The sequence below is a fragment of the Toxorhynchites rutilus genome, chromosome 2 (genome assembly GCF_029784135.1).
Source record: "Toxorhynchites rutilus septentrionalis strain SRP chromosome 2, ASM2978413v1, whole genome shotgun sequence".
Lineage (NCBI taxonomy): Eukaryota > Metazoa > Arthropoda > Insecta > Diptera > Culicidae > Toxorhynchites > Toxorhynchites rutilus.
The window spans coordinates 160,507,143-160,523,425 of NC_073745.1; the positions used below are offsets into that span (position 1 = coordinate 160,507,143).

The window sequence follows — 16,283 nt, forward strand, 5'->3', positions numbered from 1 at the left end:
TCAACTAATTCATTTTCTGGTAGATTGCTTCACGCACAAGATACATTATCAAAAACATTGAACAAATCAAAATAAAACAATATATTTAAATTGACAACCCTTGGTGTAGTCCTACGCCTCTTTGGTTGTGTCAAATTGCGACAAAGTATATTTAAATGTTTTATACATGAAAATTACATTCAATTATCCTATCGAGTTTATGTCAAAATATATTGTTTTTGACGTGGGTTACCCATTCTACATTAAAGGTGCCTAATAAAAAAAAACATGTTACGTATTTATGAAATAGTTTTAACATTAATAACATGCAACATGCATACTAATTGAATCGAAATTTCTTTGAGATTTGTTTGATCTGCTGTACATTACAGTTCCCTAATTCGTAAATGGTTTATATTATTGAAAAAATTAATAGCACTCTAATGAAAAGCGCGCCGTTTAAGTAAAATACAGTAGAACCCCGATTATCTGCGGAATAGTTTGGCTAGCTAATCGAGAAAACGAAAATCGCGGATAACGCAATAAAGGACTAAAAATTAGTTCGAAGCATGAAAAAAAAATTTCATCATGAAAACTATGTTTTATCAATACAGAAATCATTAAACTATCCATCTACAAGGTCTTGTACACCAATGGTGAAAGCCATGACACAAACAAAAATATCACTCACTGACAAATTCCGGAAAGGACTATGGATTCACTATGGAATTCGCTATCGCGTATAATCCGCACCGCGGATCATCCGCTCGTGGATAATCGGGGTTCCACTGTATTGCAACGTAAGCTCCACCATTGCACCGGGGTGAGTGTTGAAGGAAAGTTCACTTGTGATTTCATTTTATTTTTGTTTCAAGCAGCGACCAGCCAACAACCTCACACAGAGGCCGACTCGAAGTCTGTTAGGGTCGATAGTGTTGTGAAAGGAAGATACCGCAGGGGCCCGATGAAAAGATGCACTGAATCGGTTTTCATATCGTCAGATTAAGAGGTATTGTGTATGACTGCATCACAAATACGCGTTACTGATTTCATGCTTTGTCAAAGGTAGATAATGAGTGTGGCGGAACAAATATATAAGCGTCTGTGGCCGTTATTTGCATTAGCAACGAAAAAAAACGCCGTGATACATGTTGGTTTTTATCCCCTTGAAGACGAATAACTTTCACGATGCATATACAGTGCAGTGCGCATTGACAAAAATGAAACAAAAACGAAAAAGCTTATGTATTGTTCTCGCGAGAGCTAGAACGAATCGAGAATCAATCATCTTCAACCGCTTCTTCGAAGCAATCATTAGTTCTTCTTAGGGTCATCAGAAATTTCTATTCAAAAGTTGATTCTAAGATGTTGATATACAGGTCGGACTCGATTATATGTGATTCGATTATATACAATTTTAGACTCGATTATATACAGTCTGAAAAAAGTTTTTTTTTTCATTTCAAATATGACTTATTTCAAGCAAAAATGTAACCTTTCAACGTTAAAGTGAAATTTAAGTGGCTAGTATGTACAGTGGGGTAATCATTATTTTTTTCATCAAATAGGATGAGAAAGGTGAATTCTGATTTCAAGGGGATGAATCAAAAATTAAATTCCTCTTTTATATTCAAAAAACGGAACATACGCTCGACAAAAATTAGAGGAACAGAACGCGAAGTCGGACATTATAAGTGATTTTTGATCTTCATGAAAAATCAACGCATATTGATGAGAGGCACATCATTTTGAAGCTAGAACTTTCAGGTATTAGAATATTTTCTGTACACATTTTTATCTTGGTAAGTGTTGGTGTAGTGGGCAACAATAACGGGAAGAAATTTAAAATCGATTTTTCTTTGTTGCCCACTACACCTACACACACCAAGATAAAAAATATGTACGTAAAATATTATAATACCTGAAAGTTGTAGCTTCAAAATGGTGCGCATCCCATCGATATGCGTTGATTTTTCACGAAGAAACAGCATGTCAAAAATCACTTGAAATTTCCGACTTCGCATTCTGTTCCTTTTTTTTGTCGAGTGTATATGCATAAAAAAACGATTTTTTTTTTGTTGACTCGAGTATATACAGGATTCGATTATATACAGTGAAAAGTAATCGAAGACTGTATATAATCGAGTCCGCGCTGTATTCTAAAATAGATTAGAACGGTAAACAAGTGAATCGAAACAAATAATTTCGTATTTTTCCATTAACATTGTCGTTGGTCATGAGCAGCACTCTCTATATATTTTTCTGCAAAATAATTCCGGCATACATTAATGTAAGTTGTAACTGTGGATTCCCTCTATCGCTTGTAAAATTAATAGGAATCTGATATTCGACTGCCAACTTTTATTTGCATTTTTTCTAATAAATCAAAACGACCTTTGCCATTAGGAAGAATACGTATCTACAGCCCAAACAGCAGCCCCGCACACAAAACTGGACCTATTCCATCAGCAGAAAAATGACGAATTAAATTGAAACACAAATACTTTCAACTTAATTCAATTTTTTCGACTTGCTTGCTCGTTTCCTGCGGCTTTTCCTCCTTTTGCACCGCCGCTTATTTTTTGTGTTTATCTAAATCACTACGGAAAATGTACACAAGAAACTTCATCGCAACTCTATCGACTGGCAGCAAAAGCACGAGAACATTATATCTTTCTTGAACGGCTCTTGGGTTTCCACGTTGCTATCACTGTGCGCGCGGCAGCAGAATATCATCCGTATCTTGTTGCTGCCTTCATCGAATCCCTTTCGATTCTGCCCAATCTACCCGCGTATTTGTTTTACCGATGCTTTTCCTATTTGGTTACCTTTGTTTTTACTGATAGCATATTTTATCGCGAATGTTTGGCGAGAGTGTGACTTGAGATGGTTTTAGAGAGATGAACTCTATTAGCGGATAATAAAGAATGCTTGATTATAGCAATTTAGTTTCGTTTTTCTTGTTGCAGCGGATATCCCCCATAATCTAATCTGTACAGATTCCTTTGGTGCACATCAATTATAGCAGATTGCATCAAACACATTCGAGGCATCACTCCATTTCCCAAATTGCCTTTTAATATCATAACTAACTTCATTGAAACAATCTGCATCAATCAACAATTCGATTGATTGAGCATCCGGATGGAAAACAAGGATAAAACCGCGCACCTAATAAAAGATAAACAACCAAGGGAACCACCAACAACAAAAAGAGAGACACTTTATTTTCGGTTCCGCACGCGAGAGTTTCTCTCCAACGGAAAAAAGGGATACGAATCAGCGCGGGAAATGGTAGATCATAACGACACAATCATCGCTTTCCACCCTAGTCACCGACGGTTTGCGATATGAAATATGATCCTCGCTCACTCATTCGCTGAAGTGACTCTATGCGATTCGCACGGTGTTTTTCTTTGTTTCTCGGGGCGTTCGGAGGCGCAATCTGCCACTCTGTGATGTAGTGTTTAATAAACATACGCAAAGGATTTGAACGGTTGGAAATCGCCACGGAAGTTACATGACCATCTTGTGATTAATTATTAAGTACATAGTAGCAGTTATAATGTGTGCATGACAACGTCCAATTGCATTAATGTTATATAATTAGATTGTTTTCGGATAATCTGCGAATCACGGATTGCAACAATTTGACAGCCCAATCGAAATTGATTTGCAATGAATTATTACAGTGTGAAATTGAGTGCAATTGATACGAAAGAAAAAGTTTCCTGAGGCGTTTTCCGTGACTGTAGTGTTCTGAAAAAATGAACGGTGCAAAAACGAAACTAAAACAACAAACCAGACAAACGGAATCCAGAAGACAGCAGTTGGACTGAAACAAATCAATGAAATTTAATCCAATCCACAGCATCCAATTCGCGAACAGTAGTGATTCGAGTTTCATTCTCGAAGCCTTGGGGAGTTGGAGGCCCAAAAAAAAGTGCAAGCCCTCGACAAGCGGTGTATGCAAAAATAATGCATATCACTGAACATGACTGCTCGGGCAGGACAAAAAAGGATTGAATGAATTTGGCAAAAAATAGAATATTATTCCAATTAAACCAATTATAATACCTAAATTGCAAAAATCATTTTACGTATGCCGAAGCTCTCACATACCAATGTGTTTGACAGTAAACTGAAATAACCACGAGAACAAATAAAAAAATGTTCACAAATTGGTTAGCGCCTCCCACGACAGCCTTGCCACCAGATACAATCATTGAAGTCGGGCCACCACCGTTTACCCGTTATGCTGCACACAGTGCACTAGTTTCCGCCCACAGTGGCTATCTGAGAGCGGCTGTGCGTTCTGACAATTCGACAGGAAGCGTGGAAACTGTACCAATCTATGTCCCCAATGTGACCGCAGAGCAATTCACACCACTTCTCACTTATATGTATACGGGATTTTTAGACTTGAATATAGAAAACATTTTTGGTGTCCTACTCGCTACACATATACTTCACATGCCACGAGCATTGGAGATGTGTCGTGCTTTTTTGTCCGGTACACAAACAGAAAATTATTTTATGGGACTGAATACGATATCAGCAACAGCTGGAGCATCCAACAGTCACAATCAGCCCAAACCTATCAGTGACTTGGAGAATAGGAAAGTGGTGCGACCGATAGCGAGCAAAGCTACGGGAATAGGTTTGAACTTCATTGCCCCTCCTGCCTCACACATTCTACTACCGAGTACCCATACTCCATTTAAAAGTTTTTCGACAATTGGAACAGCAAGTGTATCCAAACTGAGTGAAAGCAAAAGGAATTCTCCCCCACCAGTCACCACAAGTGAAATAACGGAAAAATTAAAACCAGTCGATGATACTAATAATGAATCAAGCGAAACATCAAAATCTATAAAAGACTCAAATAACCAAAAGCGCCAATCAAAATCGCTCAAACGTTGCTCCAATAAATCGGAATGTATTTTAGCTGCCATCGCGAAAAATTCTCCATCGAATGACAAAAGTGTAATTATTGATATTGCTAGTTGTGATGGCCCGGTGCGATTCCGTCGAGTTCTTAACGACAGATATGGTATGAACAATAACACAATTTGCCTGGCAAATGAATCGAACAGCCCTTCGCGGTATATGAGCTCATCGTTTCATGAACAGGTGAGTGAATTAGAAATAGCATTGCTGCAAAGTATTCACTTTATCTTCTATCCCAAATCCAACAGATGGTGCGGAACATAAACGAACACAAACAGAATCTATCTTCGGCCGAAAGTTACAACTGTGGCAGTAACAAGGATGAGAACAGCCAGGACAACAACCAATCGCAAAGCTCACAGCAAAGTGGCGCACCCAACACAAATAGCGCAGGAACAACATCAGCTGGCGAAACTTACAGCTGTGTGTATTGCAAGCATACCTTCAAATCACAATACTGTTATCAAAAGCACGCGAAGAGGCATTTGATTCCTCTCTCTCTAGAGATTGGTTCCAATGCAGCAGCAACAACAGTGGACGACACTGTCGCTAGTGACGGGGAAAAGGAAACGGTCACAAAGTTTGGAAAATCTAGCAGCAATGGAAGCGGTGGTGGTGGTGGTGGCGGTACAAAGCGCGAGGTTAAGCCTCTCGATATGAATGTGCAATATTATCCATGTAAAACATGCGGGAGTAAATTTCCTAGCTATTACTTTGTACACAAACACCGAAAAATGTGTCATGCTGACGAAGACATTCTATAAACTGATAGAAGAAACAAGTATGCAGCGGTCATTACACATATACAGGGTATCAAAAATCAAAATGCTAGCTCGTGACATATCAACTCTAATAATAAAAAAATAATTTTATTTCACTCTAAGCCTAAACTGATTGTTTGACTGACTAATCGTAATATTTGAATGTATTTTGAAAATAGACTGTTTCTTTTCTGTAATCCGGAAAAAAATGCTAGTTAGGAATATAAATGCGAGATTGAAAAAAAAATTTAAAAATATATAGGGGGTTGTATCCAAAACACTATCGCTTAGGATGCAAGACTACGCATTCATTTTATTAAATTTGCTTGATTATCATTTCGGATGTTATTTATAAAAACAAAGAAATCTCTATTTACTAGAAAATTTAGGTGAGCCTGAAAAGTGTAAGTCATTAAGCCTTGGTCCTGTAGAAGCAGTTTTAGAAGCAGTGACTCTTTCTTGCCTTTGCGAGAACAACATACAAACTGGTGATATGTCGCAATTTCTTACTTCATTTCAATGTGCGCATTGCACTATTGATCGTGTCCCAACGGTCCTCCTCGCATCCGGCCACATGCGACCAAATTGAAAAATTGAAGACAGTTTTGCGACTTGAACGCGATACCAAATCACACAGCACTCCAGCTGAAGAATCATTTTCCTTGTAAGATGGCGATGATAGCCCAGCTTGATTTTTTCCTACATAATGTGGCAAAAACATTAAGATTAAGCCTACTTTGCCATGGCTCGGCTCGATGTGTTGATTGCAATGCTACACTCTGTCCAATTTCTATAATACCAGGTGATTATATTGCTGCTTTGTGTCATTGTAAACAAACAATGCTTCAATTTATATTCTAGTGTGTAGGTATTGGTGACTACAATACACTGCATGATTTTCATATGTGTGTGTGTAAGCGCTGAGCGTAAACGAATGTTTTTGTATTTTTCAAGTGTCAAGTTTCTAAAAGACCAGTTACATTTTCCGTTGTTTTAGTTGTTTTGATCAATAAATATGGAAAATGCCGAAGGGAAAAGTGATCACGGAGAGAGAAAAAAGACAAATCGATGCATTTCACCAAGAAAATGTTGGTATCAGAGAAATTGCTCATTGGATTAGACAATCCAATCAAGTAGTGCTCAATTATTTGGCGAATCCTCAAGGATACGGTAAGAAGGAGAGACTCGACGTAATCAAAGCTAATCGTAAATCGAAGCTCTCTGACCGGGATAAACGGGAAATAGCTAGAACAGCTTCGAATACTTCAAAAGCGCTTAAGCAATTTTTTTTTCAATTTAAATGTTACTCGGGGGACAATTTGTCAAGTTTTGGTAAAAACAGGAAGTGGGTTATATCTATGGTATAAACGCAAGGGTGACGTAGGACTATCGTTGATTTAGAGATCATTTGTTGGATCTGAATTCATTCTGAATGAATGAATATTTGGGGGACTTCGAAAACGAGAGCGTTACGTTGGAGGCACAAGGTTTTATGCATCCAATATTGGATACGGAAATATACTACTGATGGGGAAGAATAATCTTCAGAAGCTATCCTGTTAATTGCGATTGATTGAAAAATCACAAAACCAAATGTATTTGGTCACAGTGTTACATGGATAGAAAACATTCAAATAAACTCCTTCACATGAATGTATTTTTAAATTCCCAGAGGAACTGGCAGATTATTTTTAGTAACGATTAGATATTTCCACATTTTCCTCGATACTGGAAGCCCACCAGTGGTTTATGCTAACTCGATAACCATCTGATAATAGCACTTGATTGAAACATATTTGGTCACAGTGTTACATGGATAGAAAACATTCAAATAAACTCTTTCACATGAATGTATTTTTAAATCCCCAGAGGAACTGGCAGATTATTTTCCGGATCTTTCTAGATGCTGAATGGCATCCGGAAAGAATTCCGTGCGTGTATGTGTGTGTGTGTGTGTGTGTGTAGCGGCTGCTTCGAGATCTTCCCGAGGAACCGTTTGCGGCATCACTCTCCTCCTGATGAATTCCCTTCTGGCCTAAGGTGTACAAACAGGCTCTTGGTGACACCGTTCATTCGCGCTCTCATGATAAACGAAGAGCTTCACCACAACAACGACAACATGCTCCAATCGCTGTTCAATTAGAACTGAATGGATTTCCGAGCGGCGCTCGCTTATATACCGATTGGTGATTTCAAGAGCTTGTTTTGAAAACAATTTTAAGACTATTGAAACAAGTTTTTGGATCAGAAAGTAACAAGTATAGAACGCGTAGACATTTTATCTTTCGAATGAAGTGTTTATCATACCATTTCGTTCAGTTGTTTAGGAGCTATTAACAATCAAAATCTCGGTCTCCGGCGTAACGCTTTCGTTTTCGAAACTTTGATTTTACACCCCGGTATACAAATGAAAGACGTAGTCCTACGTCAAAAATCCTCACATAAAGAGGGTTTAAAAGGTTAAAGCTCCTCATCTTACACCATCTCACATCGGGAGACGTCTGAATTTTGTCAAAGCTCACATGAACCGACAGTGGGACATGGTATGTTGTCACAAAGAATGTTTCCAAAAGAATGCATTCTGTTATATACCATAACGAAAAGTTCTTCAATGTATAGGTTATCTTCATTGACGAAAAAAGTTCCACTTGGATGGTCCTGATGGTTTCCACGAGTACTGGCGTGATTTACAGAATAAGGAACAGTATTTTTCAACCAGGAGTTTTGGTGGAGGCTCGTGCATGGTTTTTGGGGGGGGGGGTGGATTCTGTGCAACCGGAAAGTTCAAGATAGCTTTCAAATCATTCAAGGATTACATACATGTTTTAGAATCCTCTCTCCTACCGTTTTTGCGTTGATATCGTCACAAAAAATCACATTCCAGCAAAACAATGCTACTACTCATATCAGCAAAGAAACTAAGCAACGGATTAAGGACATAAAACTAAATTTTTTGGACTGCCCTGCTCGCTCTCCGGACTTGAATCCTGTTGAAAATCTTAGGAGGATCCTTGTACACAGAATCTACACTGGGGAAAAACGGCACACCACGATTGAAGAGCTCTAGGTCGCAACTTCGGAAACATGGAAAAATATCGAGAAATCCGTTCAGCAGAATTTTGTAAATAGTATCCCAACACGAATATTCCAGGTTATTATCCAAAAAGACAAGGTTGCCAATTATTGACATGTGAATCGGTCGATCATTTTGAATTTTTCATTGATAATACTTATGAATTTGGAAATGGTCTTATAGAAACTGGACAGCTGAAATTATCATATTTGAGCAATATAAATAAATAAACAACTCTTTCAAACGAAATTGACGTTAAATATACTTCATTAAAAGCATCAATGCATACAATGTATGAATGTATCTTGTTGAAATTCTAACTGTTTGTGTTGCAACGAAATAAAAACAGGGTGGTCTTATAGTAGATGGTCAGAGTGTAGATACCCAGTGAGTAAATAAAAACGTGATCTGTTTTCTGATTCGGCACCCTTAGTGAAAGACGTAGTCCTACGTCAAAATCAGCAACTGGGATGAAATTTCGAACCAATTCACTTATTCCAAACGGAAATGTATACACAATATTAGATGGCATAGCTTTCGAGCAGTAGATTCCATATCACCCGTATATTTCTACATTCCTTGTCAATTTGTAAAGCAGTTGAGCCAAGAGTTTGACCGCTCATTGCACACAGTTATCTTTGAAATTTCGACGGATGCGCGGTTCAATGGTTTGATTGACATTACTTGTTGCATACGGATTTAAATTGCATTAGTCTCGTGGTGGAACTGCATGGGACAGAGCTGATTGAGAGTGAACTGTTTGAGAACGAACTGATTCAGAACGAACTGTTTGGGAGTGAATTGTATGCGAAAGAACTTTTTTGAGAACGAACTGTTTGCGAGTGAACTGTATGAGAAAGAACTGTTTGAGAACGAAGTGTTTGCGGGCGAACTGTTTGCGAACGAACTAGTGCAGCTGAACTGATTTGCGCTGGACAGAATGGATAAATATAACGCGAACGCTTGTAAGGAAAATAAAACGATATTGTCATTTATGAGCAAAATGCTTGTACCGCAGAGTTTATTTTGTTAATGTATACTAAATTTTGGGTTAAAAAATAAATTAGATTTTCGTAGTTTGGTAAAAGCAAAACAATATATTTTTTTCAATTTCATGTATTCTTTCAATTCCGCGTTCATTCTATACTTCCTAATTATCAGAACAAAAATCTGGGGGAAGCTGAGGCGATTCATGGATAAGGTAAACATAAAATGTGTGCTCCCTTGGCCGAGTGGTTAGCGTCATAACTAACATGCCGGGTGTTTGGGTTCGATTCCCGTTCTGGTCGGGGGAATTTTTCGTCAAAGAAATTTTCCTCCGACTTGCACTGTGTTCACGCGTATTCTAGAGCTTGCCACTCAGAATGCATTCAAGGCGTGTTATTTGGCATAGAAATCTCAACTAAGTACTAATAAAAATGACGCAAGTAATACTACGTTGAGACGGCGAAGTTCCTCTAGGAACGTTAGTGCCATTGAAGAAGAAGAAGAAGTAAACATAAAATCTTATAGTGAGGGCATGTTGAGAAAAAAGTTTATTCATGGATTTCAATTCATTGTTTGGCCTATTGCGTGTACGTGTTATCGTGATTGTTTGTATGTTTGATTGTTAGTGAAAATCGCTGCTGTTTTTTTTCCCTGAATGAACATTATGAAATATTATCTAACATGGAACCTGTGTGTTGTCCAAAAAAGAGAATATGAAAAATTGCACATATGTTGTGCGCATCAATTTATTACATAAACTTTTGTCGATCGATAAACATATTTTCACATACAGTTTGCGACTTTTAAAGAAGAAGCAGCTTAGCTTTCCCACTAAATTTCAAAAATATAAAACCCATACGTACACTATCCAAACCAACGATATCAATTAATAGCTGTCTATTGATGTTGGGTTCCAGCTAACATTCTATGTTGTTCTTAATACCACCGAACGAAAGAGCAAAAGAACGGTTCAAAAGAACTGATTCACTTTGATGAGCTGTTAACGAGTGAACCGTTCATCAAAGTGAACTGTTTTGCCCATCTCTATCACGTTGTGCGTTGCTTTTATGTTTGTTGGAAGTTGGTGGGGTGACTATCCTGTCGGCTTGACTCGGCTCGCTCGGGTGCTGTTCGTTTATAATGTTGCAACTTATTTCGTCTCGCTCTCGCACGTTGTGGGTGATACGATGGAATGAAATGAAGAGCAATTGCTTCGGGTAGTGAATGGAAAATTTCTGTTGCTGACAAAATGGAGGATTTCAATTTATTTGTCCTGACATGTCAGAACACGTAAGCGCTCGCTACACGTGGCGCGAACATTCTCCCGGGGCGAAATGTGACTATTCCTTCGCTTCAATTATTCTTAACTGTTCGTTGTCTTGAATAGGAAGAGGAACCAATTTGCTTGTGGCACGACGATACACTCCAGAAGCAGTTTTTACATCTGCTACTCTAACTATTGTGTCGTTACCTGGGTGTACAGCTACGATTTTTCCCAGCTCCCATGTTTGGGCAGGTGTGTTGTCTTCAGCTATGATGACTATCATGTTCGGCTGTATGTTCGGACGTTTCTTTGACCATTTAACACGAGTTTGTGGCGTGGACAAATATTCCTTGGACCATCGTTTCCAAAACTGGTCCCGTAACAGGTTGAGATACTGCCAACGAGATAAACGATTTGATTGGACGTCTAAATAAGAAGGTATTGGTACTGGTTCTAACGGTTTTCCTAGCTGAAGATGAGCTGGAGTTATCGGCAGCGGGTCATTTGGATCATCTGAATGTGCATATAATGGACGAGAATTCAGTATAGCCTCAATATGAGTTAGCACAGTGTAAAACTCTTCAAATGTTAAAACAGCGGTCTGAAGAGTTCGTTTCAGGTGATTTTTCACACTTTTTATTCCGGCTTCCCATAGTCCGCCGAAATTCGGTGCTCTTGGCGGAATAAAACTCCATTCGATTTCCTTTGGATGAAGAAATTCGACAATTCTTGATTGCGTTGATTCGTCCTTGAGAAATGAATACAAGAGATGCAATTCCCGAGCGGCTCCTGTGAAATTCGTTGCATTATCGGAAAAAATAGTTTTCACCAAACCTCTTCGATTTACGAAACGATCCAAGGAGGCTAAGAACGCATCAGTGCTCAGATCTGTCACCAGTTCTAGATGGATATTCTTTGTTATAAGACATACGAATAGCGCGATGTAAGCCTTCACGTGTTTTGGCTTATGTTTCCCTTCCTTCACAGTTATTGGACCAGCGTAGTCAACACCAGTTAATTCAAAAGGAAAAGCTGGAACCACACGATTTTTCGGCAAACTGCCCATCAATTGCTGAACGCCTTTCGGATTTATTTTAAAACAGGATACACAGCTGCGGACGATCCCTTTAACTACTGACTTTGCCTTTGCCAACCAAAATTTCTGGCGAACCGTAGCTAGAAGTCCTGATGACCCGATGTGGAGATTTTCGATATGTAATGCGCGAAGTAGTGATTCGGTAACTGGATGACCATGCGGTAAAAGTAATTGATGCTTTGCATCATAAGGTAGAGTCGAGTTTTGAAGACGACCACCAACTCGTAACAATCCTTTTTCATCTATGATCGGACATAGTGAAGATAATTTGTTTGGTGTCTCGCCATTGATTATACTATTCACCTCAAATGAAAATTCGATTCCTTGAATCACCTTCACGATGTATTCTAAGGAATGTCTCATTTCGGAAACCATAACAAACGGGGTATTGATTCTTTCCGATGGTTTTGATCGTAAATTTCTAATGAAACGTTGAACATAAGCGATGACTCTTTGTAATTTTCGGAAATTGCTGAATTTTTCGAACACTGGTAAATATTGAGTGGAGATAGATGTAACAACTATAACATGTTCTTCAATTCCAGGAAGACCTACATCAGGAATGTCAGGCACTGCTTCAACATCATAGTTCCTAAGGTGCAAGAAGTCTGGTCCTTCCCACCACAATTGATTCTTCTTTAGATCAACAGGATACTGACCTCGCGAAACAATATCAGCTGGGTTGAATTCAGTGCGAACGTATCTCCATTCGCAATTATTTGTTGAACGATTAATTTCGATAACTCTGTTGCGTTGGAAAACCTCTAATTTATGAGCCGACTTCTTCAGCCAGCACAACACAATTTGACTATCTGACCACAGATAGATATCGTCAATGGATAGTTTCATTGCAGCAGAAACCTTCTCTACCAATCGAGCCAGAATTAATGCAGCACATAATTCTTTCCTGGGAATAGTCATCTCGGTTATCGGAGCAATTTTCGATTTGCTGCACAGTAAACTAACTGTTATGGATCCATCCTTCTTAAAACATCGCAGGTAGATACACGCCTCATATGCCTTATTGGAAGCATCGGCAAATCCATGTATTTCTATACGAGTGGAGTTTGGCTCAACCACGCATCTAGGCATGCGCAGTTCAGCAATCTCAGGTAATGAGTCTCTAAAGATAATCCATTCTCGGAGCAAGTCAGAATCTAACGTGTCGTCCCAATCAATTTTGGAGGTCCAAATACGCTGCATCAGTATTTTAGCAAGTACCAGTACAGGAGAAACCAGTCCTAAAGATCAAACAATCTAGCGATTTCTGAGAAAACATACCTCTTAGTGACAAGTTTGTCAAGTATGGCATCACGGACTTCAAATCGGAAACTATCAGGAATTGGATCCCACAATATTCCAAGCGTTTTTACTGATCCGTACACAGAAGTTCCTCGAATGTAGTGCAGATTTCTCGATCTTCCATTGGAACATTTTTCAAAACTTCAGGTGAATTGGAACACCACTTGCGCAAAGGAAAACCACCTTTCGCCAACAGTTTCTGCAGTTCTCCTTGTAAACGGACTGCTTCTTCGATAATTTCAGCTCCAGATAACACGTCATCAACATAAAAGTCGTTTATCACTATCTCGGAAGCGAATGGAAAAGCATCTATCTCACATTGTGCCAATTGCTTCAAAGATCGAGTCGCCAAGTATGCAGCTGATGCGGTCCCATAAGTAACGGTAGTGAGCTCTAATACCTTTAATGGTTCTGAAGGAGATTTTCGCCAGAATATGCGTTGAAAGCGAGATTGATTTTCATCGATGTTAATTTGTCGATACATTTTGCTAATGTCAGCGATAAATGCATAACGATGTTTTTGGAATCTCAGTATTATAGAAAAAATATCACTCTGTACCGTGGAGCCTTCCTTCAGTACATCGTTTAAAGAATATTTAGATGACTTTGCTGTTCCATCAAACACAACTCGGAGCTTAGTTGTTGTATTAGAAGGTTTAAGAACAGCATGATGAGGAAGATAATAGGCTTGAGTATTCGGTGGATCCTTCATTTCATCGATTTCCTTGCAATGACCAAGATTGAGATATTCATCAATGAAACGGCAGTACTGATGCTTAATTTCTGGTTGGCGAATAAGTCTTTTTTCTAGTAACATAAACCTCCTTAAGGCTAGAGCTCGGTTGCTGCTCAGATCACTTACGGTCTCTCTAAATGGAAGCTGCACAATGAATCTCCCGGTTTCATCACGACGGTGCGTTCGCTGGAAGTGCTCTTCAAACTTCTTCTTTTTCGGTTGTGCAATCCGACATCCTCTATCTCCCAGAAACGTTGAATGCTTTGCACAAGATCTTCAGTTGTTGCCACATTCGAATGTATTCCATGTTGTTGTTGCTCGTAGGTACCTGTGACCACCCATCCAAATACAGTCTCTTGTAGTAATGGTAGGTCATCGCGAAGACGAAGTTTGCCCTGCATTAATATATCGAAGAAGAGTTCAGCTCCGATTAATAAATCTATTCTATCAGGAGTATGAAAGCTTGGATCAGCTAGTTGTAATCCAGATGGAATGCGCCAGTTGGTAACATTGATCTTTGTAGATGGCACCGATCCAGTCACGCGAGTTGCAATAAGACATTCCATTTCTGTATTGAAGTTGCTGTAATTTCATTTAACTATCACGCATGTCCTTTTGTTAATGACCGTTTTAGATCCTCCAATACCAACAACAGGAATATTAGTAGGATACACAGTTAGATCCAGAGTTCTCGCTACAGATTCGGTCAAGAAATTGACCTGCGAACCAGAATCCAATAGAGCTCTATACTCATGCGGGTTGCCATATCTGTCGAGAATGTTTACAGTAGCCGTCAAAAGTAAAACTTGCTTTGTCACCTTCGAGATGCTGGAACAGGAAGTATTCACTGAGTTTTCGAGAAACTGTGATCGCGGTTCTGATGATACGTCATTATAAAGGGTGTGTCACATCAAATTGCATCACGGAAAAAACGCTGTAGAAATTCGCTCAGTAGACCGATCCTTTTGAAAATTTTAGACAGTAAAATAAAATCTATTAAACAACTTTTGGCATTTTCTTTTTATTCATACTTCGAGCCCAAGCCCGTATGCTCGTACCTTCCTCTTTACCCCATCCATAAGGTTCTGTACAACGTCAGGTTGTAGTTTTTTTTTGAACAGAAATCCATTTTCTCTTGAAGTCCGCCTCCGATTTGACAACTTTTGGGTTCTTCCGGAGGGCCTGCTTCATAATCGCCCAATATTTCTCTATTGGGCGAAGCTCCGGCGCGTTGGGCGGGTTCATTTCCTTTGGCACGAAGGTGACCCCGTTGGCTTCGTACCACTCCAACACGTCCTTTGAATAGTGGCACGAAGCGAGATCCGGCCAGAAGATGGTCGGGCCCTCGTACTGCTTCAATAGTGGTAGTAAGCGCTTCTGTAGGCACTCCTTGAGGTAAACCTGCCCGTTTACCGTGCCGGTCATCACGAATGGGGCGCTCCGCTTTCCGCAAGAGCAGATCGCTTGCCTCACCATGTACTTTTTGGCAAACTTGGATAGTTTCTGCTTGCGAATCTCCTCCGGAACGCTGAATTTGTCCTCTGCGGAGAAGAACAACAGGCCCGGCAGCTGACGAAAGTCCGCTTTGACGTAGGTTTCGTCGTCCATTGCCAGGCAATGCGGCTTCGTCAGCATTTCGGTGTACAGCTTCCGGGCTCGCGTCTTCCCCACCATGTTTTGCCTTTCGTCGCGGTTAGGAGCTTTCTGAACCTTGTATGTACGCAGGCCCCTTCGCTGCTTGGTCCGCTGGACGAATGAACTTGAGAAATTCAGCTTATTGGCGACATCCCGGACCGAACTTCTCGGAACACGTCTAAACTGCTTAACTACGCGCTTGTGATCTTTTTCACTGACGGAGCATCCATTTTTGCCGTTCTTCACCTTCCGGTCGATGGTTAGGTTCTCGAAGTATCGTTTTAGTACTCTGCTGACCGTGGATTGGACGATTCCCAGCATCTTACCGATGTCCCGATGTGACAACTCCGGATTCTCGAAATGAGTGCACAGGGTTAATTCACGACGCTCTTTTTCGTTCGACGACATTTTTCCAAATTTACGAAAAATTGACAGTGAAGAATGACCAACGTGATCTATACACTCTTATCTGATTTTAAGGCGAAAGCTGAAGATATAAT

At 39.6% G+C, this 16,283-nt stretch overlaps 2 protein-coding genes across 5 annotated transcripts in view; one reads left to right on the top strand and one right to left on the bottom strand.

The window, feature by feature from the left end:
- Positions 1–16,283, bottom strand: part of LOC129764910 (nuclear receptor corepressor 1) — a 167,435-nt gene that overhangs the window by 28,907 nt on the left and 122,245 nt on the right. The window lies entirely within an intron of this gene.
- LOC129764917 (uncharacterized) lies at positions 3,369–6,168 on the top strand. Its single transcript, XM_055764563.1, has 2 exons — positions 3,369–5,112; positions 5,178–6,168. The coding sequence occupies exons 1-2, from the start codon at positions 4,150–4,152 to the stop codon at positions 5,691–5,693; spliced, it is 1,479 nt and encodes a 492-aa protein (XP_055620538.1). The 5' UTR covers positions 3,369–4,149; the 3' UTR covers positions 5,694–6,168.

Bases quoted from the DNA above. Each gene is read 5' to 3' on its own strand.
- LOC129764917 (XM_055764563.1), top strand. From the start codon at position 4,150: ATGTTCACAAATTGGTTAGCGCCTCCCACGACAGCCTTGCCACCAGAT. The intron at 5,113-5,177 runs GTGAGTGAATTA...CAAATCCAACAG, and splicing joins GCTCATCGTTTCATGAACAG to ATGGTGCGGAACATAAACGA.